Source organism: Lagopus leucura, unplaced genomic scaffold, assembly GCF_019238085.1.
Source record: "Lagopus leucura isolate 7727_CA_CO unplaced genomic scaffold, USGS_WTPT01 Super-Scaffold_100034, whole genome shotgun sequence".
NCBI lineage: Eukaryota > Metazoa > Chordata > Aves > Galliformes > Phasianidae > Lagopus > Lagopus leucura.
Genome location: NW_024962283.1, coordinates 497,560 through 524,104, shown reverse-complemented (window position 1 = coordinate 524,104; position 26,545 = coordinate 497,560). Strand labels below are relative to the sequence as shown.

Here is a 26,545-nt window from a genome sequence, read left to right as displayed (position 1 = left end):
GGAGTTGAGCTGTTTGCTCTCTCGTGTGAACTCTGCAGTGAAAACATATTAAGGTTCCCCTTTTTCTGTGGCTTGCTTTTTTTTTTTTTCTCCAGGTATTTAATCTTAGTTTACAGATGAAATGTGCAGTGGAGAAAAAGATGCTAATCACACAGTTACTGCTCTCTGCTCCAGCCACTGAAAAATTTATTACCATCTGCCCTGGATTGGACAGGGCTGTGAGCATTGACATGTTTGTGTCTCTGAGCAGCAGCAGAGAGGCTCAGCATTGCAGCAGGGCACGTTGTTGTGTCCAGCAGGAGTTGGTGTGGCTGTGATGCTCTGTAATGCTCCGTGCTCCTCCCTTTGCTGAGAGCAGAGGTGAGGAAAAACCCCACACTGTGCTCACAACTTCCATCCCTTGGCCAGAAGTGTCACCACAGCAATATTATGGTGTGTAATGGTAATGGGAGTTGCAGCTCTCCCCTCTTCTTGCTTTCTGCCAGGTATTGAGGCAACTGTTGTATTTCAGTGGCTGTGGATGTAGAGATACCTGCATCTCCAGCTGAGAAGCAGGCACAGGGTGTTGTCATTGAGTTCTGCCGGGCTTTAATGCTGCCAGAGCAGAAGGTGAGGTCAGGATCAGGGTCACAAGTAGGATTTCTCTGGCTCCCATGCTGTTCTGCCATGCAGTTTTTGAGGCTGTTGTAACATCGAGCTGCCTCAGAAGCAGGGGGCTTTGACTTCTGCCCACTCTCTGCCCTCAGTGTGTTATTGGACGTGCAGTTCAGAAGTACTCAGACTACAGCTCCCGTGATGCATCTTAAACATACGATTTGCGCTTGGCTTTTTGCACGAGCTGTGCTTTTGCCCGTCCAGCCCTTCCTGCAAATGCACTTCCCTGCAGCAGCACGAGACCAGCTGGATGCTGGAGCACATAACCGTTGCACAAAGTGCCTCTCCTGTGGCTGTGTTTGCATATGTTTTTCTCTCTTCTTGTGGTTTTCAAAGAAATTAGGGTATTCTTGTAAAACTTCACACCTTGAAAGTCATCCCCTTAAAACGAAGAACTGCTGAGCAAGGAAATAATTGTCAGCAAGGCACACTTTTGTCTCTCCTGCAGCAATTAACAAACTGAAGCACAGGCTTGGCTGTCTGTCCAATTAAACTCTGGCAAGCTGGAATCCATGATGTGATAATGAAGCAGGGAGTTTTGGAGCTTCTCTGCTTGCTATTTTGAGGATACGGGAGCTTTAGGCTGTCTGGCTGAAACAAAGCCATTGGAAGTAATGGGCTGGACAATCTCACGCCATTACTTTTAATGGGATGGAGAGACTGCGCATTTGGGAGCAGCTCGCTGACACCAGGGGAAGCAGGGGAACCTTTTCACATATATACATGTTATGGCCAATGCTGGGAAATGGCACCCAGCAGGGAAAGGCCAACTGCCCGCAGTAAGTCACAGTGCTTGGTGGCAGACGGGAGGTGTATAGCAGGGGGAGGTGCTCAAGGCATCAGGGTGCAGTTTAGGTATGACGTGTGATCATAGCTTGGATATTAAGGAACATTTATTCTCTGGAGGAGCGGTGCTGTGATGGCACAAACTGCATTGGGTGGTGGGGTTCTGGAACTGTGGGGTCGTGGCGTGGTGGGATGTGGGGGTCTCAGGGGTCTTTTCCAACTTTAACGATTCTGAGTCTGAAGCAAAGTGGGGTTGGGTGGAACCCTACAGGCCACCAGCCCCAACCCCTGCCATGGGCTGGTTACCAGCAGATGAGGTGATGCAGGCCTATCCGTGGCCTTGGGCACCTCCAGGGATGGGGCACCCACAGGTCCTGTACGTAATGGTTGGGGAACTGTGGTGTGTGGGATTCCCACTGCTCTGTGTGCTTCATGTGGCATGAGGGCAGGAGCAGGGTGCAAGGTTCCTCCCATATCCATCTCCTGTGATTCACCCTCCTGCCATTTGCCTGCAGTAATTGTGCCTGTATGCACAGAAACAGTTTGTAATGTTCTAGTCTGGTGTTGTGTGTGTTCCCTGTGGTGGGACTGAATCTGCTGCTGCTGGGGTCTGAAGGAGTGCAGTCAGGACAGAAATCAGCCTCCCACAGCCTGACATTTGCCCCCTTGCTTTCCTTTTTCCAGCTGCCAAATGTGGCCAAAGGTCTCTGCCAGCATGCAGGGAAGCTCAATGTCCCAGTCAGAGCAGGAGAGGACGGAGCACGCTGTTTAGCAAAGCCCTTCTGTCCCATAGTTTCTTCCCATGCCCCTTAATTGGGGTCTTGTTTTTGCCAGCAGGCAGAGACCTGTTTTCCTGCTGTCCTGTCCATCTCAGCACCAAGTGCTCTTTGAGCAAGTTTCAGCAGAAGGGAAAATGCAGGCTACAGTGAGGTCCTGCACCTCTGGATGGAACCCATCCCTCCAGATGCTGCTCCTGCAGCCACGCTACTCACCTGCACCAAGTAGGCACCACTTCCAGCAGTGAGGTTCCCCGTGGTGTTTATGCTGCCATTTAAGCTGCCTAAGGGCTTCAGTAAATCAGGAGGGGATCACCTGTATGTAAAACCTGCCCTGGAGTGATGTGTTCACATCTTCTGGTGGTGGGATGAGGGGGAGGCCCAGGAGGAGATGGTTTGGCACAGGACTCCTGCACTATGTCCTCCCTCCCTGCCTCCTCACCTCACAAGTTTGCTGAAATTGCTGAGGCTTGCCAAGGAGGGGAAAATAAAAAGGAAGCTGAAAAAAGCCTTGGATGCACAAGAATTGCAGGCGTGCTGTGAGGTAACCGGCGAATACAATTTAATTATAAGATACACGGCAGTAATGGCATTTGCGAGGCTGGAGCATGATTTCCCAGTAATAGACAGACTGCAGGGTTCCCTGCTTCTGTCATCACAGCCTCAGATGAGAGCACAACTGCACTCATGCTTTCCATGCCTTTGGAGGGGCTTAAAGGGCCCTTCTTGGGCCTGCTCCAGGTAGCTGTGTTGTGTGCTAAGGGCTTGGAGAGGGGTGGCAATGGGCTTGGTAGGAGGAGCTGGGGGCTGTGGGGCAGCAGGGCTTGGTGCTGAGCTCTGGGGTCAGGCAGCGGGTGGCTGTGCTTGCTGGGTGTTTGCAGCACTTGTTCTTTGCCCGCTCTCCTGAAGGGAATGGCTCAGCTGCTTTCCAGGTGGAGGAGCTGCTGATCCAGAGCACTGCAATGGATGTGACCTTTACAGCACTGTGGTTTTATTTTTCTCATTTTTTGCTCCAGTGTGTCCACAATCTGTCAGAGTCACATGGGGACTTAAGGACTCGTTGCAAAGTGTTTCTATTGCCAAGCTCAGCAGCGGTGTTATGGGTGCTCTGATAGGGCTGGTACACCTGCTTTCTGTAGGCCTCCTGGCCTGTGTGCAAACGTGGCTCTTTGTGCTGGCAGAGCACTGAATGTGTTTGTTGTGTCAGTGTGAGATGCTCCTGCTGGGCTCCAGGACGATGCCATGCTGGGCATGCAGCTCACTGCTTGGGTCACCGTGGGGCATGCAGGGGTCCTGCAGCAGAAGAGCAATGATGAAATGAGAAACCTGAGTGTGCAGTGATGACACTGGTCTGCAGAGAAAGCTCTCCATTCTGAAGGAACCCAAATAGCTGCATCTTGCATCTTTCTCCCTGTCAGTTTTGTCCTGAGCTTTTTCATTCAGGTTTCGAAGCAGTTTCACAAGCAGGTCTGTATGGTGTGTGTTGCTGGTGCAGCACAGCCAGCTGCTGTCCCCAGCACCCAGGCAGCTTTTGTGGCCCTAACAGCACCTGGCTGTAGTCAGCAAAGGGGATCTGAGCAGCACAGGTCTCCTGCTGGAAGGATGGGTTGGATGGGGCACTTGGCGGTTCCAGGGCCACAACCTGGAAAAGCATTCAGAAAGAAAAGCAGGGGATGCAAGGGGAGGAGTTGGTCCGATTCTATGAACTCTGCCTGCATGCCATGAGGTTATAAGGAACACTGTGGGATGGATGCCAACCTGCACATCTTCCCTTGCTGGAGCCACCAGAAGGAGGCACTGGGAGCACAGCTGGTGGCAGCTCCTCGCTGTGTGCCCAGGGCAGCCCCCACCTCCATGGGGCAGAGTGGTGCTTCGAGGGGGGACGGGGCAGCCTGGCTGCCTTGGTACGAACCTGAGTCCCTCTGATATTGTTACTGCTAAAGAGAACACTGTTTCTGTGTAACCTTTCATTTGTTTCTTTTGAATAATACAAACGCCTATGAATGTTACGGCTTTGACAAGGGGAAATTCAGTGTTTTTCCTGCGTGCCAGCTTTAGTTACAGTGTGGAATTGCTGCCACAAGACCTTGTCAAAGTGAGGCATTGAAGAGGGTTTGACTGGTGCAAATGTGCTCCTGTTTATGCAAGGAACTTCAGGTACTGAGCGCTCTCTCACTCTGGGGTAAATTGCTTTTTGCTGTAGCAGCTTCTTCAGAGCTCTTTGCTTCTCCCTGCTGGGAAGCAGCTTTCAGTGTCCTGCTATGGGAGTAGAGCTGGTGTTTGGGGAGCCCTCCTTATCACGAGGCTCCTCAAACCTTGGTGGTGCTGGTGGCCTTCAGGACGACTCCAACCCACTGCAGAACGGCCCTCCTGCACAGTTGCATCTCGCATCTCGGAGCAATGAGCTGGCAAACACCTCTGCTCCATCTGTTTTCCTTCATTGATGGATTCTTCTGAAGTCAGATTGTGGTCCCACAGGGACACACTCAACTAATCCTCCGCTTTTAAGATTTTATTTGTGCAATAAATGGATGACAAGGTGGTTTGCAAGTACATAACACAATAAATGGGTTTATAAATGCAACTTTTCTGCAGAGCGCTGTGGAATAAAATACAATATCGCTACAGCATTTAACGCTGATCTTTACCTCATTCATATTTCAAGCAGTAATGTGCCCATTTTCTCATCTGGGAAGCCTCTTTGGTTTTTTTTTTAATACATTTTTATAAATTAACCAGGCACAGATTTAATAACAACTTGCATTCATATAGCTTGTTCATCTCGGAGGATCACGGATTGCTTTGCAGCCCTAATGGTAGAACACACTGATGGTGTGCTGGAGGATCTGTTTGCCCTCTGTAAAAATGAGGAGATGGTTGGGATGGCTGGGCTTTGTTTGTGGGTGAAGGGAGGAAGCTTGAATGCAAGCCTCACAGCAGAAGGAGAGCTGGGCAGGGAAGGATGCAGTGCGCCTCAATGGTACCCAGAGCAAAGCACTATGGAGAGGTCATGGGAACATCTGGGGCATGTGAACCATTAGCAGAGCACAGTGCTGGAAGGCAGCGCTCTGGAAAGCAAAGAAAATGCTCCTTCACACCTTTCTTCCAACTTCTGGAATGCAAATGACTGACTTTGAGCATCAAGACAAGAGGCTTCCAAGCAGGGACGTGGTTTCTTAACCAACGCATTTCTAAAAATGAAAGTTGTGGCTCTGAGATGCTATTGGAAAAATATTTACTGATAGCAAACCATCACCTCTGCAGAAGGAAAACTGGGGAAAATGGAAAAACATGATATTTATTTTGATACAACATTTTTAAGATTTAATTTAAGAGACCAGCTGTTTCTGCTTCTCTTATAAGAGCTTAATTGGTATATAATAGCACAGTTAATTAAATACAAATCAATAGTTTAAAACAGCTAATTGATATTTAATATGTATGGGAAAATATAACTTAGTTATAATATAATTACCTCAATATTAAATAAGCAATGGAATTGCAATTATGCCTTTACAGTGATTATAAAGTTTATCGTTCTTTAATAAACTTGCAATTAGACAGGATGAACTGAAAAATTATTAAACAGGTATTATTGGGCTATTAAACATTTATTGTCATTCCTGGTGGGATACAGCCACACAATAGCACGCATTATGGCTGTGTTTACAAACCTTCGTTACTCCTTTGCAGGTTTAGCCTTTAACGTTCTGTTATCAGAAACTTGGATCCCTCTCTGATTTGTGGGTGGGCGAATTGCTTTGAGAGAGAAAGGAAATGGCAAATGATGAGGGAAAGGAGAAAAGCATTGAGAGTTCCTTAGTTTGGGCCAGGGAAGGGAGCTGTGCTTCAAAACCAGGTTGGCCTCCCCTGTTGTCCGAGCTGTGTGAAATGTCCTGTTATAGGAGTTGTTCAGAGGCTGAGCCAAGCTCACTGCTTTCTTTCTTGTGCTGGCAGTTGCTTTGTTGTTCCTTGCTGCCCTGATGCTTTAGGATTGCTTTTCCTTTGTCCAAGTGGCTCTTCTGCAGGCTTTGGGACGCATCAATGGGAGTGAGTCAAATGTGCTTCTGCCACGTGTTGTCCAAGTGAGACATTTGTGCTCACGCCTTGCCAAAGTAGCCAGGCTGATAAAGCTCAACTGTAACTCACTCTACTGTGCTGGAAAAAAAAACTAACTATCACTGCATGGAAGTGGATGGGATTTGTTTCAGGAGATGGATGCCATGCATGGGTTAGAATGTTCATTTTTCCATGGTATCCCTGCAGGTCCCCTAAGCCAAGATATTTAAAATGCTGGGGTATCTGTTTCGCTATTAATGTTCTAGGTAGCTGCTAAAAGCCATGAAGTGGTGAGGCATCCTTAGGCTTCAGCATCATCTCAAAGTGTTTTACCTCTTAAAGGCGCTGTCAGATATTTAAAGGTGCCTTTAGCTGTAAAGATTTCTGCATATTCTCACAAATTTCTGGTATGAATTATTGTAACGCGGTGCTCCTTTCATCATGGGATATCAAAGTCTTTTATAAGCATTAATTATAGCACCCCTCAGGGAGGCGCTCGGACGATCGGCACCCAAACCAGCTCCGCTTGGGGAGCAGCTCAGATCTCACTTGGAGCTTCCTTCCCTCCTGCAGGGTGAAGCTGTGCTTTGGGTTCCTGGGGTAGCAGCACCGTCACCTTGGGCAGTAACCCCCTGCCATCTCCCCTAATGCACAGACTCCTTCTTGGGCATGTTTCTCTCTGTGCAATTGGAAGGTGAGAGCTGGGCTGCTGAGTTCTGGGTGCTTTGGGTTGATACAAGAACGAAACTATAGCCTCATGGAATGGTTTGGGTTGGAAGGGACTTTAAGGATCATCTCGTTCCACTGTGTTGCTCCTTTTTCTACTCTTAAGCCTCTGTCTCAGCTCTGATACCTTCTGCATTGGCTCTTGCAGAACTTTATGGCAGCCTCTGCCATTCCAGGTCTCTGTGACCAGGAGAACCCACACAATGTCCATGATAAACGCCTGAATTAGCAAGATAGCAATGCTGGCTGGCTCAGCTCTGCTGTGAACTGTGCTGCCTTGTGTGACACTAATCTAATTGTGTTGTTTTAATTATGCCTCGATACCTCAGCGCTCATTGAAGGCTCGATTGGAATCGATGCTATTTGTCTTTCCTATCAATTAAGACATAAGCGTGTTGCTGGCTCTGTGTTAGCAGAGGGAGGCTGGGAAGGCTGTCAGCAGCTCACGGCTGATGCATGTGGGGTCGCTGGCTCTGTGGGATCCCCAGCCAGAGCTCTTACTGGTGTCTGCAGCACAGCCTCTGCTGAATGCCTTTCAGCCGGACCAGTTGGGAGCATTGAACTCTAATGCTCTGCAAGTTGATGTCTTTCTGGGTGTATTTGCAGCTGTGCAGAGGGCTGGATTCTGCCCCTGCATCAGATAGGAGATGGCTGCTGTCTGCCTGGTGCTGATGGGTATGACTGAGTCAAGAAGCTGCTGAGAATGTGGATGTTTGCTTTGCCTGCCTGAAAATGCCTGATCTTTGAGCACCCTCATCTGAGTTGATCCCCCCCCTTCCCCTTTTATGGCCAGTGAGAGAGCTGTGGGCACCTCCAGCATCCTTGAGAGGCTGCCTGGGGATACCCTCTTGGATACTACTTTGGGTGGCAATGTGGATTAAAGGTGCAATTAAATTTCAGCTGACTTTAATCATCTCAAGAGACATCTATCTGCATGAGCGCTGACTTCAGTGGGATTGCACACAGCCTTTCTTTCTTCTGCAGGCTGACATCGCCTCTGATGGGAGCCTTAGAATCAGGAGCTGTTGGTTCTTGTGAGATGGAGCCTGGTTCTGTTAGGGAATTCTCCTTACCTTGTCCTCCAGCTCATGCCCTGGTGTCACAAGGCATCTCTGTTTTCTGCATTTCGGCTCTAGTTCTGCCCCAGGTGCTGAGGAGGATTCAGACACTCCCGCCTGGATGTCCCATCAGCACTGGGGAGGAGCAGCGCACCTCCATACAGAGCCGTATGCATCAAGTTGTCTTCCTGCACATCCTGCAGCACTAGGCGACTTTCCTGCTCTGACAGACACAGCCCAGACCTGCAGTTCATCTCCAGGGACCTGAAATCCCCGCACAGCTCTGCGCAGCACCGCCTCACCACTCCCATCCCGCTGCCCCACCACCTTCCCCTCCCGTGCCGATCCTGCACGCTCCATCCTGGTGGAGCGGGGCTCTATGGAGGCTGCATTAAGCAAACATCAAAGGGGCTTTGATCAGCGAGGCCCTGCAGAGCACGGCAGCCCCCGAGGAGTGCGCCGGGGCGGCAGTGGGGACACACTACCTTGATTTCCCCCTCTGTGACACAATTTGTTTGAAGAATGGAAGCTGTCCGCCGCTGAGATGCACGTGGGCAAACACACAGCCTGCTTCTGGAAGAGCCACACTCAGTTCTTTCTCTCTTGGTTACCAGAAAGCCCCATTAAGGAATCAAGGCATCAAAGGTGTAGGCATCCTAAGCCTGGATCACTTCTCTGCTTGTAGGGCCACCTGTGTGTTTCCAGCCCTCAAGCCTTGGCTAATCTTCCCTTTTGAGGACCGCATCCCAGTTGCTGCACTGCTCCCCATGCACTCACTCCTGTCCCCAGCCTTCTAACGCCCCTCTCTCTTCTCTTGCAGAACTGGGGCTCCCAGGAAGAGGATGCTGCCTAGTGCTGGGGTTCATGTACAAGGAGAAGTACCGCAGGATGACTGAAGGTGAGCGGCTTCCCCACCTTCTCTTCATCCTTCCTCCTTAGTGATCTCATCACGGAGGTTCATTGTTGCTAGGAACAGGTTCTTGCTTGTCCCAAGGAGAAAATCCTGGTTCCCTTTTGTTTTCTGAAGCATCTTAGTGGGCAAAGATAGGAGAGGAGCAGTAAAAGGAGAGCAGGAGTCTGATACCTCTATTCGTCCCCCACCCACTGTCTTCTCCTGTGGATTTGTCTCACATGAAGCTCTTTCAGCACCCAGTCTCTGTATTCTGGTTTTCATTCTGCCCTTCAACTGGATACATCTGGCCCTACTGGAGAGGTGCTCAGGTTATCACCCTAATGCCCTTGAACTGCGACATCCTAGAGCTTGTGTGGGCAACCTTGGCAAATGAATGCCCTTCTAATTAGTGGCACTGAAAAGCCACTGTGAGTTGGGCTTAGCCTTGCTGTGTTCAAAAGCTGATGGAGTTTGCTTGGGCAAATCTCTCACCTGGGATCAGGGCTGCTGTGCCCTCTCAAAAGCATCACTGTTTTCCTTGTCAAACCCCTGCACTGAGGCAGAGATGTCTCTAAAAAATTCGCCTGTTTTAAATTCTGGTCATCCCCCAGGTGCTTTATGAGCATTGATTAATCCATAGAAACACCATAAATAATTATGAAGCATAATAACTAAACAAAAACCATTTATGCTCGGAAGGATTGGCATCCCTGCTGCTGGCAGCACTGTCGCTTGGCTGCTTTCTTTGCAGCAGCCCCATCTCTGCTGAATGTGGGGTTTGGGGGAGGCCCCTTCTGGGGAAAGGTGCATCGTGGTGATGCGTTGGGGTTTTGCTCAACCTGAGCAGGGCCAAGCTGCTTTCAGCCCTTGTTTTGGAGGTAGACAGGAAATGGCTCGGACAGAGGAGTGCTGACATGCCCTGCTGTGCGTTTGTTCCTCAGAGCAGGGCAGGGAGCAGCCAGCAGCTGGCTGCAGGAAGCCTTGTCTGCACGAGAGCAAAGGGTGCATTAGCTTGCAGGGGGCGAAGCTCCAGTGGAGACAAGCTCATGGCTTGAATACCAGCTATGAGATCAAAGGTTCCCTTGGTTCCCCAGGAGCCCTGAGACTGAGATGATAACATGGGGAAAGCACTTCACAAGTTTTCACCTCATGTTTGTTAATTATCCTGTGCTTTTTAAACATTGATTAGAATATTTTTTTAACTGGATGGCACTGCCCCTTGGGTGCAATGGGAAGGTGCGATCTCTTGATGGTTTTGGGTCCCTCAAGCTTCCCAGGGATGCTTGTAGGTACCACTTGAGGGCATCTCAATGCACCCTGTGGCACTGCTCCAGCCTGGCAGGGACATTGCAGAGCAAACCCTTTGGCTTTTAGGGAGAGAACAAAGCCAGATGAAAGGCACAAAATGAAGCCTTTGTGTGGGGAAGGGAACAAAGCAATGAGTTTCTGGCCCCTGCAGACTGCAGGGCTGTGACGTTTAAAGGTACAATCTTCCAAAAAGAACACAGGGGATTTCCATGGCTACAAAGACCGCCCTGGACTTGTTTTCACTCAAGATGGCTCTGGATGACAGGTGCAGACATGAAGCCTCCTGCAATCCAGGCTGTATGGTGTGGGCTGAGCAGTGATGGGAGCCAAGGGGGTTTCGGGTGTGCGGCTGTCCCAGGGCAGCCCCTGCAAGCAACTTCTGAGCCATTCTCTAGGAGGGGTAAGGAGTAGGACAGCTTCCCCTTCGTGTCTTTGTCAAATTAGAGCTTTTTCTCCTTTATTGTATTGTGATCGTAATGAACAGCCCTATTTGTAATAGCAGCGTAGCTGGAGGAGTTGAAAGCAGAAGTAGGCAGCGGGGCAATCGGATAATTATGAGGTGTGGGGTCTTCATGGTAGTGGAAATGGGTAATTACAGTGCAGCATTACCTTCCTGTCACTTAATGGAGACATCTACAGAGTGGGCTTCAGAGGTAGAGAAGCACAAGAGAACTTTGAGCTCGTGTCAGCTGCACCATGCCCTACTGCAGCTGACCCTGGTAAGAAGCAAAAACAAATGTTCAAGAACTCACCTCTGTTCGTGTTACTGTTAGTTAACTTGTAGCATAGAATCGTTTAGGCTGGAGAAGACAGGTCATGAGGTCATGGAGTCCAACTGTTAACTTAGCACAGCCAAGCCTACTGCTAACGCACGTCTCTAAGCACCATGTCTGTGAAATACCTCCAGGGATGGGACTCAGCTATCAGCTCTTCATACAACCATGTATCAACATGTATCCTGAAAATCTGGTCTAGAGAATGTGTCTAATAGTGCTGTGAAGCGTGCAACAGGAAAGCAGGCAAGGTTTGGATGTGATTTGGGGCACGCAGAGGAAGGGGATGCCCTGCTGTGGCTGCCACGTGCCTGTTCCTTTGCTGTGATGGACATGTACATTGTTGGCATGCTAGGAGTGCTGTTTGCTGAGCTGTGGGTCAAAATGGAGCTGGTGACAGTTGCAGACAGAGGTAGAGCTGTCTGTGAGCTGCAGTGATGGCCTTGCAATAGAGATACTTTAGAGTTAATCCTCCACCATCTGTCTTCATTCTGCTAATAACCCACTCAATCAGTTGCTGCTGACTGTTAGCATTCAGAAACAGATACTGGCAGGAGCAGGCACATGGGGCTGGATTCCACCCCAGCCATGGTGGTGGGTCAGCAGGGCTGCACCCTGGGGATCCCAAAGCTCATGGCCATAAGGCAGAGGTCCTGCTGTGCTGGGCTGCCCTGCATTTCCCAGGTGGAACGCAGGTGAGCAGAAAGGTTGCACTGCTGTAGTCCCAACAACAAGCAACTCTGGCCAGCCTGAGAACTGGGACTGGTTTTCTGTTCCCTCTTCCCCTCCCGTTCAGTTGGCTTCCCAAAGCTGGCAGTCTCTGAGCTCAGAAGTAGGGGCTGTGCTGCAGGACCCCTCCCTGCCGCCCACCACCCTCTCCCTGCCCATCCAGCACTCTCCACTGGGGTTGCCAAGGGCAGGATTTCACCTCTCCTGCTGTTTTCCTTCATCCCTCCTTCCTTTGACTTCTCACCATATTTAACATGAGTCATTAGCAGGCGTCGCTGCAGCAATTATGGCACTTTTTGCCTGTCATTCATAAAGCTACTAACGGGAACGATGGAGCACTCAGTGTCATTCTGTGCCTTCACCACCTGCTCCCAGCAACCACCAACTGCTGGAGGTCCCTTTTTGGAGGAACTGGTGGCTCTGGGGTCCCTCTATGTATTCCCCTCCACTGTGACAGCTTATCCCCCCGTACAGCTGCCTCCTGCTGCATGGAGCAGTGTCTTGGAGGGGGTCTTTGGTCCTCAACTTCCCTATCTCCAGTCTGCAGATAGGTTTCGGTTCTGCCCAGGCGCAGGGAGGGAGTCATGTATGCATATGAAAGCTGTTTTTATGGCTTATAATTATCTCGTACCCATCCTTAGAATAATTATAGCTCCTCCATTATTAATAATTGGAATTCCAGTCCTTGTCATAGATCACAAAATGGAGAGGAAGCTCAACCCAGGGTTTGCATAATGTACCTTGGTCTCAATTGAGTAATTGGTAAAATGGTGAAAATCGTTAGTTTTCCTCCATTCCTTGGTGCTGGAATTAGTGAGATATTAGTGCAATTAGCCACTGCTTCCATTTGAGGCTGCAATCATTTGGTTGGTAATTTAGAATAAATGTAAAAGCCCACTTGTGCTGCTGAACAGAGCATTTGTCCTGTTTAAAAGTATCTAATGGGGTGGCTGTCATCTAAGCAAGATACATTTGACCCATTTCAATTTGTTTGCCTTTTAATCTGCTATCTGTTTTCCTGGATCTTTTTTTAATAAAAACATAAAGAAGGAACGAGTGAGTGAGACCAAAGAGGGAGAGAATAGAAGCATCATAGATCTGGAGTTTATCATAAGCCAGAGTAACTTGAAATCAAGCCTGTTAAACGGCAGAAAGCAATAAAAAGCAAACACTATTTGGAGATCATTTAAAGGGCCGAGTGACTTGTCAATGAAAGGTTGCTCTGTTCGACTGCTCCTTAATAGCTTCTCAGAGGGAATCTGCAGCTCTTGCAAGAAGGAAGGCTGCAGCAGCTCTGTGCTGGGGCAGGAGGTGGGGGAATCCAGCATCGAGAAGCTGGAAATGGGAGGCAAGGATTTAAACCTGAAATGGGCTTTGGGCTTTAAAGTGTGTCCTAAATATCAAAGCCTTGGATCTACTGCGGCTGGAAGCTTTGCTGTCAGTTGGGCACAGATCAATAGCACTGTGCCCTCCTCCATCAGAGAGTTCTGTGCTTTCCCTCCCACAGGCTGAGCATCCTTCCAGGGATTGTCTGATTCAAAGCTCATTGCTGTCAGGCTCCATATTGCTGCCTGGAGAGCAACCAGCTGGGGCTCTGGGCTGGAGTCCCTGCTGTGTGGGGACAAATGGCTTGTTCAGAGGAGCTGGCTGTGTTCTGCTCCAAATGTCTCTGCTTGAACACCACTTCTGCTGCCTGCAGTAGTTCAAAGTGGGTTCAGTGAATGCTTCCTGCCAGGAAAACGTCCTATTAGAGTGGCACTGAGATGCGGTGACGTATTTGTGCCACCCAGCAGCAACCCAGTAAGGCTGCTTCTGCCTCAGAATTGCTTGGATTTATGAGGTGAGATCCTGAGAGTGACTTAGCAGCAAAGACTGAGTGTGAATCCTCTTCAGTCCCAAGGACAAATCAGAGCCAATCCTCTTATCCCAGGAGAAGCAACTCGAGGGTGCCAGCATCTTCTCATTCCTCACCCAAAGAGGTTTGGACAAGGTGCAGGACGCTTGGCATCGGCTTGGGATTGGGGCATCCCACTGTGTTTTGCTAAGAGCCCCCTGGAAAGTAACCCACTGGGATCAACTGCAGCTGCTTTCCAAAGCACACTGCAGGATCCTGTGCAAGTTTTGCATTGCTGACTCTGCTGTCATCACCAATAAAGTGCTGTGTGCTCCAGGGTTTGGCAGCTCTGTGATAGCAAGGCTTGCCTTACCCGAGCCCTGTCACTCGTGTCTGCCCACAAAGACACAGTCGCAATTGATTAGGGCAGGCATCTTCCCATGTAAGCCACATCGGGCCTTTTGTTCTTCATCTACAGAGGCTCTTGAGACAGAAGAGGAGAGTAGATGGAGCAGGCACTGGAGTGGTTGTTAGAGATGCAGTGTGATCAACAGAGGTCTCATTGACACCTCTTCTGTGTCTGTTAGCTCAGCGGGGTGGGGATGAAACTTAAATCCCAGGAAAAATAGCAAACACATCACTGCTCTGTGTCAGAAGGGAGGGATCCGAGTGCCCACGTTCAGGTGGTGGGAAGCTCCTGCCTTCGGGTTTCTCCCTGCCTGTGGGGAGGCAGGCTGGGTTTTGTCCTTGCTGCTGAGATGGTCTGCTGTGCTTGTAGTGAAGCTGAGCAGCTCCATTATTGCTGGTTATATTGCTGGTACCAAGCTGGTGAGATGATAAAACTGTAGAAAGGTTTGAGTTGGAAGGGGCCTCAACGATCAGCTGGTTCCAGCCCTGGTGCTGCAGGTAGGGTTGCCAGTCACTAAATTGGGCATGAGATCAGATTGCCCAGAGCCTCATCCAACACAGCCTGTGGTTCTATGGTAACGGTGGTGGTGTAGCAGTTAATGGTCTGAGGATGTAATTTTATCTGTTGATTTTTTTGACTAGTGCTTCCCTACAGTATTAAACTGAGACTACTTCCTCACTTCCCAAGTGCTTGTGCTCTTCAGGAGCTGCTGCTGCTCCTAAGGAGCCTGCAGGGCATGAGCACCATGTGCATCCCTTTGCTCTTCTACGGATGCTGCAGGGCTGTGATGTCAATAAGCACGGACTGATATCTCAGGGTGGGTGCAGAGTGTCCTGGCTGTTTGAATCCCACTGTCCTTGCGCAGCTCTTTATGTCCTTTGCAATGCTTGAAGTGGGATGAGCATCTAAGGAACGCGTAGCAAAGTGCTGGGAAGAATCCTGTAAGATTCATATGGAAAGGGGCAGAGATAAGTCTACGTGCTTCATCCTCCCTGTGAAGTCTCTTTGTTGATGGCTTTGCTGAGTCTATGGTGGTTTATTTTTCCAGCATCAGGGGGCAGTGGGGGACTAAAGGCGATACGAGCTGCTGTCTGAAGGCAGTGACTGCAGCTTCTCATCTCCGCGCTGCCTCCAGGCTACCTGCAGAGTTTGCCTTTGAGCTCATGGATTTGTTGATGGTTCTCCCCTCCCTGCAGAGCTGCTGCTGCAGCCCAGGGCTATTATTCAGCTTTCCTTCCTCGGTGTCTGCGGGGACTCTGCTGCAGAGGTGGCTGACAGCTGGATTTCATCAGCAAAATGGGTCACAGTGCTGACATGGTGCCCACCAGAGCTGAACCTGGACATGCAGCCTGGCTCTGCTGTTAAGCCAAGTGCTGATGATGCTGTAAATCCTCCTGTAAGCTCTCATGGTGTGGTGCTTTGGGGATAGGAGGGTGTCAGTGTATCCTGGGGCCTGGAGGAGACTTCTTTACCTCTCTTGGGAGTCCTTGATGTTGCGTGTGGCAGGTGCCCATCCCTGCCCTGGACCTATGGCACACACGTGCAGATTCATTTGGGACTGAGATTCACAGACTGGAGCAGCAAATCATCACCATGTCACCACAGCTTAGAATAATTTCAGTCAAATTTCAGTCGCAGCCTTTTAAGTCCCACTCAGAGAGATGTTCTCTACATTGATTGACAGCCAGGCGAGAACAGCACAAGTAAATCTCAGTGCACCCAGGGACAGGAGCTTGCTGGGAGCTCCGTGCCCAAGCTGGGCTGTGGGATGGGAGCTGAGTGTGGGTGCCGAGGAGATGGAACACCCTGGTGTTGCAGCACAGGTCTGTTGCTTTGGCGTGCTGTGAAGAAATTCAAAATCAAGGTGCAGAAGCTGCATTGCCCACTGGGTTCCCTGGGTTAGGTCACGTAGCATCACCTCTGCTCTGCAGCGCAAACCTTTCTTTCTGGAGTAGTGAAAGAGTGCTGTATTTCACAGTTCTAACAACAAACTGGGTTTCAGCCCAATACAAAATGATCCTGTTCCCATTTTGCAGCTTGGCATTGAGTGAAAGGTGCTGCAGTGAAATACCCTGCTTTGTTTGGGTTGGCTTTTCTTCTAAATCCTTCTGCAAATCCTTTCTCGTCGTAAGGAAATAGCAAAATATTGTTGGAAGGCATCAAGCTGAATGTGGCAAGTCCTGTTCTGTCTCCCCCTGAGCGACGTGTGGTGTTTGGCCAAAGCCTGCCATCTGTATTCAGTAAATAAAGTCCCTCAGCAGCCTTCGGGCTGAGACTGATGGACACAGAAGGAAGAGACGTGGTCAGAAAACCTACAGAGAAGGTGGGGTGTGGAGGGGGTCTGGAGGAACCCCCCTGGAGGCAGCAGCACCAGGGCTGTTAGTGGGATCGTGTACAGAGGGGCTCCAATCACAGACCTGAGCAGTGTCAGCGTTGGGGCTGTGTGTGCGTATCCTTCTGTGCCCCCTATTTGCTCCCATTGGTATTTACCCAATCTATAAATGTATTAATGGGTCTCATCTGAAAATACATCCAGAGATAGAACTTGCAATGGGCTTTTTTTTTCCCTTTAACAAAGATGAAGGTTTTATATAGACAGGGGAAAGGGAAGGGAAGTGAAATGTTCGGTGACTAATGATCCTCATCAATATTCATGAGAGATGGTATGCATTTGGAGATTTAAAATAAAGGAAGGAAGAAAGGGAGAAAGGAATTGACTTCTCAAGAAGCTAAATGAAATATTTAGGCTGACCTGGAGATAAATCTGCCAGCTCTTTGTCGCCATCAGCTCGGACCTGCGTTCGATTGAGCTCTCCAGGAAGAGCAGGAGCTGCCCGTGGAAGTTCCTGAAGCTGGATAGTGGGAAAAAGAGTGGTGCTGCACTGCACAGCTGCACGGGGGGGGGGGGGGGGACGGACACCATCCCTGGTGGTGTCCCAGAGCCACAGGGATGTGGCACTGAAGGATGTAGGCACAGTAGGCTGGGGTTGGGGATCTCAGAGGACTTTTTCGACCTTAATGACTCTTTTCTATGAGGCTGTGGTGGTCCAGAAGGCTCCATCCAGTGGTGAATGCCACACTGTGGAGGACACCTGGTTTATTTCTGTGGCATATCCATCCCTTGCTGCTCCTGAGTGCTTTCCTCCCACCCCTCCCTTGTGCCACCATTTCCCTCCCTGTCCTTCCTACAGCAGATCACCCTGACTGTACCTAATGTGATGCTGCAATTTTAAACCTCCCCCAGTACTTGAAAACAGGCAGAGAATCACAGAATCACAAGGTTGGAAACGACCTGCAAGATCATCTAGTCCAACCACCCTCCCATTCCTATTACTACCACAAGCACTAAACCATCTCTCGTAGCTCCTAAGCAACTTGTCCCTTCCCCATTTTGGTGTTCAGCCAGCTGCGGTGGGGAGGAAATCGTCTGCAGGGAAAATGCCTGAAATAGGGCTTTGCCAGGAAGATCCAGCTCCGGATTTACATCAGCATCAGTGGGGAATAGGATCACCATGATCGTAATCACCTGATTTAATTGCTGAAAGAGCGTACCAGAAAGGCTTTCCCCTGCCTTCTGCATTTCTCCTCTCCTGTATTTCTTCCACTTTCTGCACGTTGCCCTTCTCTCCGCTCCAGGGCTGCTTCCTCTCCCTTCCCTGCCATCCCTTCCTCAAGTGACAGCTGTCCCACCCCCCAAGGTCGCTCGCCCTTGAGACCGCCGTTGATCTGTGCCCTGATAGAAGGGCTGAGTATTGACTTTGGCTTCAGCTTCATTACGAAGCAGCCTCATTTGTCAACTTGTTTGTTCCGAGAGCTGCTTGGGAGATGCAGTGCTACCCCAGCACCACTCCCTCTGTGAGGGTTGGCAGGCAAGGTCATTGCAGGTGGCCCTGCACCATCAGCTCCTCCTCATTAATTGATGTCACAGCACTTCGAGCAAGGTCAGATCCCAAAGGAGTCTGGGTGCTACGAAGAGTTGCAGGTGCACGATGTGATCCCAGCTGGGAACACGACACAGAGTACTCCTGTGCAGCTCAGAGATGGGGCTGAGACATCATGGTGGTATCCTTATCAGCAGGGCAGGTGGGGAGGGCTAATTTCACTTGTCAGTTGTCATCAGGTAACTCATCTGCAGCATTCTGGTTGTAATCCAAGTGGTCAAATGAGGTTAATCAAATAAGTTGCCTGGGCTCTTTTTCATTCCATTATTGGTGGGTAAATAATGCACTGACAGGTGTTGCTAAGTGACCTCTCTGTGTCGGGACCTGGAACGCTGGCAGGGTTCAGATACTGGCAGCGGTCAAACAACCTGCTGTCCCTTCAAAGGTCTCCTTTGCTGCAGTCTTTCTCTAAAGACACATGGGGTGGGTGAAGCTCCTGATGTGTCATTTGGGAGTTTTGATGATCTTAGAGGTCTTTTCCAACCTTACTGATTTGATGATTCTATGGTCCCAGGGCTGTTTTGGCACACCTTCAGGAGGCGCAGAGGGTCAGGGCAGTGCAGGAGGAGTCCCGCTGGAAGGATCCCTCCCTCCCTCCCAAGTAAGGAAATCATGATGTGCTGCAGCTCTGAGCGCTGCATGCAATGGAAACATCGGCCTTCTGTGCTCCCCGATGGGAAGTTTTTCCTAATCCCAGCGCTTTGAAGCTGGGCTGTGCTGCAGGGGTTAATGCTGACACAGAGCTGGGTCTGACAGCAGCCAGGGAGCTGAGGGAAAGATGTTCCCTGTGTTGCCACAGGCGTTTTACTTGGACATGCAGCAGGCTGCAGCCAGGCAGTGAGCAGGGAAAGGTACAGGCAGTGGGAAGGAAGGGTGCAGGGAGCAAGAGGAGGTGAATTTATATCATCTGGAGGAAGCTCAAGGGGAGACACGACCAGAGTCTATAAATACGTGCAGCCACAGAAACAAAGGGAGGGAATTATTCATGGCCTTGGAAGGCAGGAGGACAAGGAGCAGCGCCTGGGGCAGAAACAAGGGAAGTTTATCCTGGGTCTGGAGCAAGAGAAGGGCCTTTGGGGTCAGTGGTGTGATGGAGAAGGTGCCGCATCTGCTCTCCCCATGCAGCCTCCGGAGCTGCTTTCTCCCCTTGCCCAGCATTGCTTTGCAGCAGCCCCTTCTGTTCCCTCCCTGCATGCTGGCAGGGTTATTCATATTGAAGGAGAGGCAGTGGGGTGCATGGGGTGACCAGGTGGCCCCCAGGACAGGCACTTTCAGTCCCAGTGTGTGCCAGCACTGCCAGCCTGCAGCTCAGCACAAGTCATCTCTGATGAGTAACGCAGCCAATGAATGTCTGCCTGCGTGCATCTTCCTCCCCTATAGAATAATTTAATGTTATCTCCGGGCCTCCTGCTCCTGAGATGAAGAGATTTGCTTCAAACCTGCAGCCCACAGCCACCACCATCGGTTTCAAACGTCATTAAGTTTCATTATAACAAATAAACACTGCAATGACATTTATAAGTTACCGGAGAGCACAGAAACGCAAATATGAAGCAGATAAACTGCATTTGATCCAAATAATTACTGCAGGCAATATCGAGCTGGGGCTGAGCTGGCAGCCGGGGGCCAAGTAATTTATAGGTGTCTGTATGGTGTGGGACCGTGTGCTGCATCTCACAGTGATGGAGCTGGAGCAGGCCTGCCTCCAGGTGCTTTTTCCCTTTGTTTTGACTCGCAGCTGAACACTGCCTGCTCTCAGCTCCGAGCAGGGAATCCTCTACCAGTAAACCAGGTGGGAAAAAAATTTCCCCTGGGAAAAAAAAAACAAACCCTGATTTTGGTGTTTTGGGTGATTTTGGCTGTTTGTTGCGTGAGTTCTGGCCAAGAGTCAGCTCGAGGTGTAGAGGGAACACGTCACGTCCTAAGTGAGCATGTCATGATGGAAAGCTTGTGTCCTGCAGGTGCGGTGCTCAGCCCAGGAGGGGGTTCAGCAGCAGCTGGGCTTATTGACAAGCATCTCTCATTACCTGGTAATTAACTCAGCAGGGCAGAATGTGCTTGTCATCCCTTGGACTGGGGTTTTACCCAAGCATTCCATTGGCTCTGCAGTGGGCCCCGTAGAAAAAGAGCCCAGAAAAAGAAAAGTAAAAACATTTTAAAAAACAGGACTGTGAAACCTTGTGTTTAAAAACATTTGAGGCCCCTCTTGATGAGGATCAGGCAGAGAAGTCACAGCAGTGAAGGCACATCCCCATGCTGCTCCCAAGGCTGTGTGTGATGGAGAGTTTTCAGGGATGTGAATACTGACAGGGTTCACACTTCTAAAGTGGTTCTGAGTTGGGTTGGGTTAAAACCAGGCAAAAAGCAGAACCTGGCTGTTGTGAGCACTGGTGCTGGTGGCTGTCCTCCAGAACACCTGGTTTCCCCCAGAGATTGCATTCCTTCCTCCTATCTGAGGAATAAATGCTTTTTTTTTGGCATTTTTGGGGGTCTAAGGATGTCGTGGCAGCAATGGTTCTTTGGGCAGGGAACAACTTTTCTTAGGCCTTTGCGTATGGATAGAAGTGTGTGAGGCTTCAGTGCCTTCCTTGTGGGGATGGATGTGCAAGAAACATTCCCTGCCCAACTGGTGCTCTGCTCCTTCTGTTCTTCTTGGCATCTCCTCCTCCTCTTCCCCCCAGCACCTTTTGTTGTGTATTCCACACACTTACCTTTAGAATTGAAACAAATTATTCTAAAGAACAGCCTGCATATGAATGTTGCATTTATATTAAAAAAAAAAGGCAGTACACATATTTACAATTATTTCCGCTCAGAAAAATCCAAACAAACAATAATTATGGCAGAAAGTCGCTTATTCTCCCTCTGCTTCATCATCAGACTTGCTAATTGGTGCAGCACAACCTGCAGCCATCTTACCCTGCTCCACAGGGGTCCCAATGCCCATGTCATGTCGGGGCCCCCCAAGCAACACAGTTGGGGTTTCATGCAGCATTCAGTGTCTCATTGCAAGGGTTTAGTTTTGGAGTAGCAGGTGGGAGATGGGAGGAGAATCCTGCAGTGGTTTTGGTATTAATAGCTGCATTTTCTGTTCTGAAGTGAATCTTCGTTTTGATTTCTCTCTACGACTCAAAGCCTGCGATAACAGATTGGGAAAGATGAGGACGGAAGCGAGGTGTCGCGCAACCCAGGACGAGCTCTTTGGTCTGATTTTCCGCCCCATAAACTGCACAACTTGCTGCTTCTGCTCTTCCTGGGAGCTGAGCCAGCCTTTGAAATCTCCAAATCGTTTGTGAAATGGATTATTCATCCTCCTGCTCTTCCTAGGGCCGAGCGTCCTGTGTGCCCTCTAACTCGGGGATGTGCTGAGATTTATGGGGCTGTGCTTTGGTGTGGGGCTGGGTGTGAGACAGGGCTGAGAGGCAGGTCCTGATGGATTTTATGAATAAATCCCACAGGATCACGTCAGGGAGATTTGGGCAGAGCAGTCACTTGGGGCGTTAGCTGTTTTAGCAAGAGAAGTCCCATTTTCTCTCTTGCACATTAAAGCTGTGCTCATGGGTATCCTGTACTGCAGCTGAGCCCCTGGCCCCTTTGCTTGCATGGCACCGCTGCCAGTTTGCAGTGCAGGGAGCCTTCCTTTGTCCCTGCCCTAGCAGCATACCTCGATCTCCAGCCCAGCAACAGCTCTGCATGCCCCAGAGCTCTCTGTCACCTCTGTCAGTCCCTCCAACAGAAGGTGACGCTCCTGCTCTGTGGGGCAGTGGGTACACACTGCAGTGATGGAGCAGAGGAGCCTGAAAGTTCAGTGCCACCCTGCCTCTAATGTCAGGGTGAGAAGTGCTCTGTGCAGCCTGTGTTCTCTCCATCCTCAGTGCAGCCCATTAGTTTATTTTCTATCAGTGCAGCACCGCGAAAGGGAGTTTAATCTCACAAGAAGCAATTCTCAGCGCTGGTGCTGGGGGGACTTTGCCAATAAATATCTCTTGGTAAGTGTACACTTACACCTTTCCCAATTGGTAGCTAATAAGAGAGCAGACGATGACATTTCAGCCCTTTCTGCATGGCTGACCAAACCGCTGGCGGTGACTTTGAAAGCAGTGCTGGGATTTCGTGTGGGTATCAAAGCGAGCGCAGCGCTCGGCAGTTCAGATCTCTCGCCCGTGTGACTAATAGACAAAAAGATTTCCAAAAGGTCCAACGTCTTACTCGCAACATCTGCGTCTCCTGTCTGGAGCTGCTTAGTGGACACGGTGGGATGCGGATGTTTTCTGTAAGCAGTGTTTGGGGAATAGTGCAGAGAGCTCAGGTTTGCTTGGAGACGTGGCCAAGAGGCAAAGGGCTGCACCAGGAGCAAAGTGTGGTTCTCACGCTGAACTCCAGAGGCAGCACAGATGGGGGCACGGCTGGAGGGGCACAGGGTGGCTGTGCCACTTGGTGACCCATCCCTGGGCCGTGGGGTGGCAGTGGGGCTGACTTCTTCCCTCAGGCTGAATAATTCAGCATGCCAAAGCCACGTGAGCTGTGTTTACGCAGTCAAACTAAAAAAGGCCAAACTGACATTTTTGTTCAAGCAGATTTATTTTTTTTTCCTCCAGGGAAACAAAATAAAATAATGGAAAGCTTTGAGCAAGTGAGGAGCTCAGGCTGTAGCTGGTTTCCTACCATAAAGCAGGAGGGCAGGGCAGGGCATGGCTCTGGCTGTCCCCACAGTGTGCCTCCTTCTGGGGGCTGCTCCTTGTCCCAGGACACATCCATAGCTTCATCGGTGGGATTCAGCTCTCCTGCCTGTGGGCCAATCTGTCCTTCAGTCCCAAGGCACAAGAAGAGCTTGGTCCTGTACTGAGAAAATCCTTGCAGTGCCCCAGAGCATCCTTGGGATGCTTCTCCAGGTGGCACCTCTCACTGGGGGCAATTGGAGGACAGGCGCGTTGGTGTCCGGGGACTGCAATGAGGAAACATGGCACGGCCATGTGAGTGGCAGCTCCTGAGAGCGCTGTAAATAATGGAACACTTTTGTCTGTCTGCTTTTCCCAGCCATTGAAAAATCAATGTGGGTGCGTGCTGTACAGCGCGATGCTGTCCTGCAGGGAGCGAGGTGGCCTTAGGATTAGGACCCATGGGAGGACCCATGGCATGGGCAGAGCCAGTCTTTGTCATGGGGTCAATAGAAGGGTGGGGGTATGAAGGGCAGATTATCAACTGCTGGGAAATGGAGATGGAGCCCTCCTTAGGCATGTCCTGCTGCTTCCACCCCTGATATATGCTGAGCCAGCATCATCATGTTGTGATGTCCCTGGCCCAAAGAGGCAAGAGGAGTTGGACTCAATGACCTCTATGGGTCCCTTCCAGCTCGGGATATTCAATGGTTCAAAGAGGAACATCCTGCAATGGTTTCTGGGCTTCAGTTCTCCTGTAGCAGAGGCAGGACGGCCTCTTGCTCACTTTCAGCCAAGCAGTGCTAGCTCTGCATCAAGGGATGAGGAAGCCATCCCACCACCCCCTGTCCACATCCTTTCATTTCCAAACAGTTCGTTTCCACCAGTCCTCCTTCAGCACTTCTATCCCCTCCTCGACAAAAAGAGCTAATTCTTTTCAAAACACAATGGAAATTCAAAGCTCTGCTTACATAAAAGCAGCCGTGGTGTCTCCATTTCTAATGAGTCATTGTTCCCTCTGCAAGTCCCTTGCTTCTTATTACAATACTCACTTCTCTTGGGTAATGAAAATTTAACCATCCGCTGTTCCCGCTTGCCTCTTCACTTCTTGCAGCACACCGGCTGCTTTGTGCACAGGGGGCTGCAAGTGGAAATCATTCAGGCAAGGACTCGTGCAAACATCACAGCCCTCAGAGGGCTGAGGGAGCGAGGAGCCGCTGCGGGCGCTGGGATGGGCTGTGTGCTGTGTAAGTGCATCTTGGGCTGCCAGAGGGTTTGGGTTCTTGGCACTGCATGGAGATGCTGGGGCTCCTCTGGAAGTGCTGCAGTGGTCGCAGTGTGATTTCCCTTGGAAGTCCCAAATGTCACAGAGTATCGGTCTTTGTTTGAGAGAACAAGGCAACGTTACAGAGCAGCACTGAAAAGCAGGAGCCACAGGTGCAAAATCCATTAAGGAAATATAAAGACTTCTAAAGTGGTTCTCTTTCTCTCCCCCCCTCGTCCCCCCCTTTTTTCTTATACTTTTATGACATGCTTGTGACTTCATAAGGCTCCTGCCTGTGATTTTTGAAAGCAGAGTTAGCGTTACTGCCGGTCGCAGTTCGCAGCAGGTGCTTTATTCTCCCATTTTGTTCCCAGCATTTAGGATTTCAATAGCTGCAGAAGTGCCTCCTGCTTTGGCCTTCAAGAGGTTCCCCCAGGAGGGCAGGAGGTGGCCGGGTCAGCACAGCAGCTCCTGCAGTGTCCTGGGCTGCAGACAGTTCCTCAGGCCATGCAGCAAAGCCAGCAGCCAGCAGTGAAGCTGGGCACAAAGGATCCCTGGCAACTTCTCTGCTGCCAGAGTCCCCAGACCCAACACTGGGACCCAGGAGGAGGTTAGCATCTTGTCTGCATACCCCTTGGTGGGGTTTTTTGAGGGTTTTTTTCTCTAGGGTTGGTTTTAACTTCAGGCTCTGCAAGAATTTAGGGTTGGCTTGTATTTAAAACCAGACTCCTATGGCTAACGCTGTTCAATGCCCAGATGGGGCATGGGAAGTCTGTGGGAAATAGGACTTCTTGTGGACCTGCGGCATCCCATGTGGTGGATGAAACCATGGAGCCAGAGGATTGTTTGGGATGGAAGGGTCATCCAATCCCAACCCCTTCCAGTTCCATTCTGTTTTGGCTTTGGCACCTCAGAGCTGTGCTCTGAAGCCCAACTGCCACATTGTAACTATGCTGTAAAAGTTCACGGGGATGAAAAAGCCAAAGCGGAGCGTTTCAGCCCATTTCCTTGCAGCTGAAACCACTCACCCTGCGTTTGTAAATCATCCTTTCCCAATTTCCCCGTTTCCAGCTATTTTCTGTCAAGTATCTTATCTCCTTTAAAACTTTCTGCAAATTACTTGTTCCTTTGACATTAAGACATAAGACGGCTAAAAGCTGCATCGTGAGCAGCCCTCTGATCTCCCAAACCCAGTTAAACCCAGTAATCACGCATTAAGCTGATTTGAAAGCGAGTTGAGCTCTGCCTTTGGTACTTCTTTTTTTGGCTTTTTTTTGGCTTTTTTACAGAGCAGTGTGGAGCGGGGCTGGGCCAGGTGCTGCTCTCTGTGTCCCTCCCCTCTCCCTCCTCTGCTGCCAACGTCACTCAGCCCCCAGACGGATCCATGTGCAATAAAGGTTCGCACCGACCATTTTTCACACTGAGCAAACAGAGGGAAGGGCAGGACAGCAGACATATGCTGTGCTCTCACTCTAATTTCCCATGGCCGCCAGCTGCTTTCTGAAACAAATCAAGGAAGGGAAAAGGGAGAACAACAAAAAACATCACAAAAATGGCTTCATTTCCAACAGCAATTACCAAACGAAGCCTCTGCTTAATGGGCATTTTCAGGGGGCACAGCCACCACTTTGCACTGCTCCTTTCTCATTATGGCTCTTGCAGCTCCCAGCTGATAAGCTGATAATTCTGGCTGATTAAATGAACTTTGTTTGGTCATTGCTGCATTCCAGTGCTGTCCCTGCTTGCCCGGCTTACTTTGGGAATGGTTGGGATTATGGAGTGAGCCATGAAACATAGGGAGTGGGTGGGAAATGTGAATACAAAAGGCAGAGTGCTCACTGCGTTCTGCCTCCTCTCCTGATCTCCTTTCTCCCATCCCTGCTTTTCCCATTATTTCAGTGTTGTGCATTTAAGCTGCAGAGCTGTTAATAATTCCTATGAAATCTCTGTATCCCAGTTCAGATGAGCGCACGTTTCTCGTGGTGCTGGGGCTCAGTGTGGCTGTAGTGTGTCCCAGCAGGACAGCGTCAGGGCAAGAAGGATGGCCTTAAGGTGAGGGAGGGGAGATCAAGTGAGATGTGATGCAGAGAGCAGTGGTGCCCCATCCCTGCAGGTGCCCTGGGCAGCCTGAGCTGGGGGCTGGGGCTGTGGGGAGCCAGAACTCTGTGATTTGGTGACTCTGTGAGCCAGCAGCTCCCATGGCTGCTGTGGTTGGATGTGTGTAGCACAGCGTCATGCTGAGGTCCAGCACTGTGACCTCTTGGAGCCCCCGTGATGAAAATCAGGCTGCCCTTCAAGCATGGGAGTGGTGGAGCCTCTGAAATACCTCGGAATAAGGTGCTGCAGTGCATCTGAATTCACAAAAATTTCCTCAGAGCTTTTCAATCTGCTGTATAGAACTGGTAGAAATCCCCAAAGGATGGCTCTGCTCCTTCCCACGTACCCTCAGCTGGCTGAGAGCAAGTCAAGCTGCAATAAATTAAATGAAATATAAGTATTCACATTGGGAGCTTAGGCTGGTTTAGCAGCACGAGTTGGAAAACGACTGAGCTTTGCAGCTTTGCCCTGTAGGCAAGGCCCAGCAACTCATTTGGAAACAAGTTTAGTTGCAAGAACTTGTGTCACACTTAACCTTGGTTTAGGATTAATCATCAGTCAATGATTAAATTGAGTTAATG

The 26,545-nt window shown here is 50.1% G+C and overlaps 1 protein-coding gene across 3 annotated transcripts in view; it reads left to right on the top strand.

Annotated features, from left to right (window-relative positions):
- Positions 1-26,545, top strand: part of KIRREL3 (kirre like nephrin family adhesion molecule 3) — a 235,097-nt gene that overhangs the window by 159,031 nt on the left and 49,521 nt on the right. For 2 of the 3 annotated variants that reach the window (XM_042882385.1, XM_042882383.1), the window contains exon 2: positions 8,880-8,957. The exons of the other annotated variant lie outside the window; for it this stretch is intronic. In XM_042882385.1, the coding sequence (XP_042738319.1) occupies positions 8,880-8,957 (78 nt within the window). The remainder of the gene's footprint in view (positions 1-8,879; positions 8,958-26,545) is intronic. 3 annotated transcript variants of the gene reach the window in all.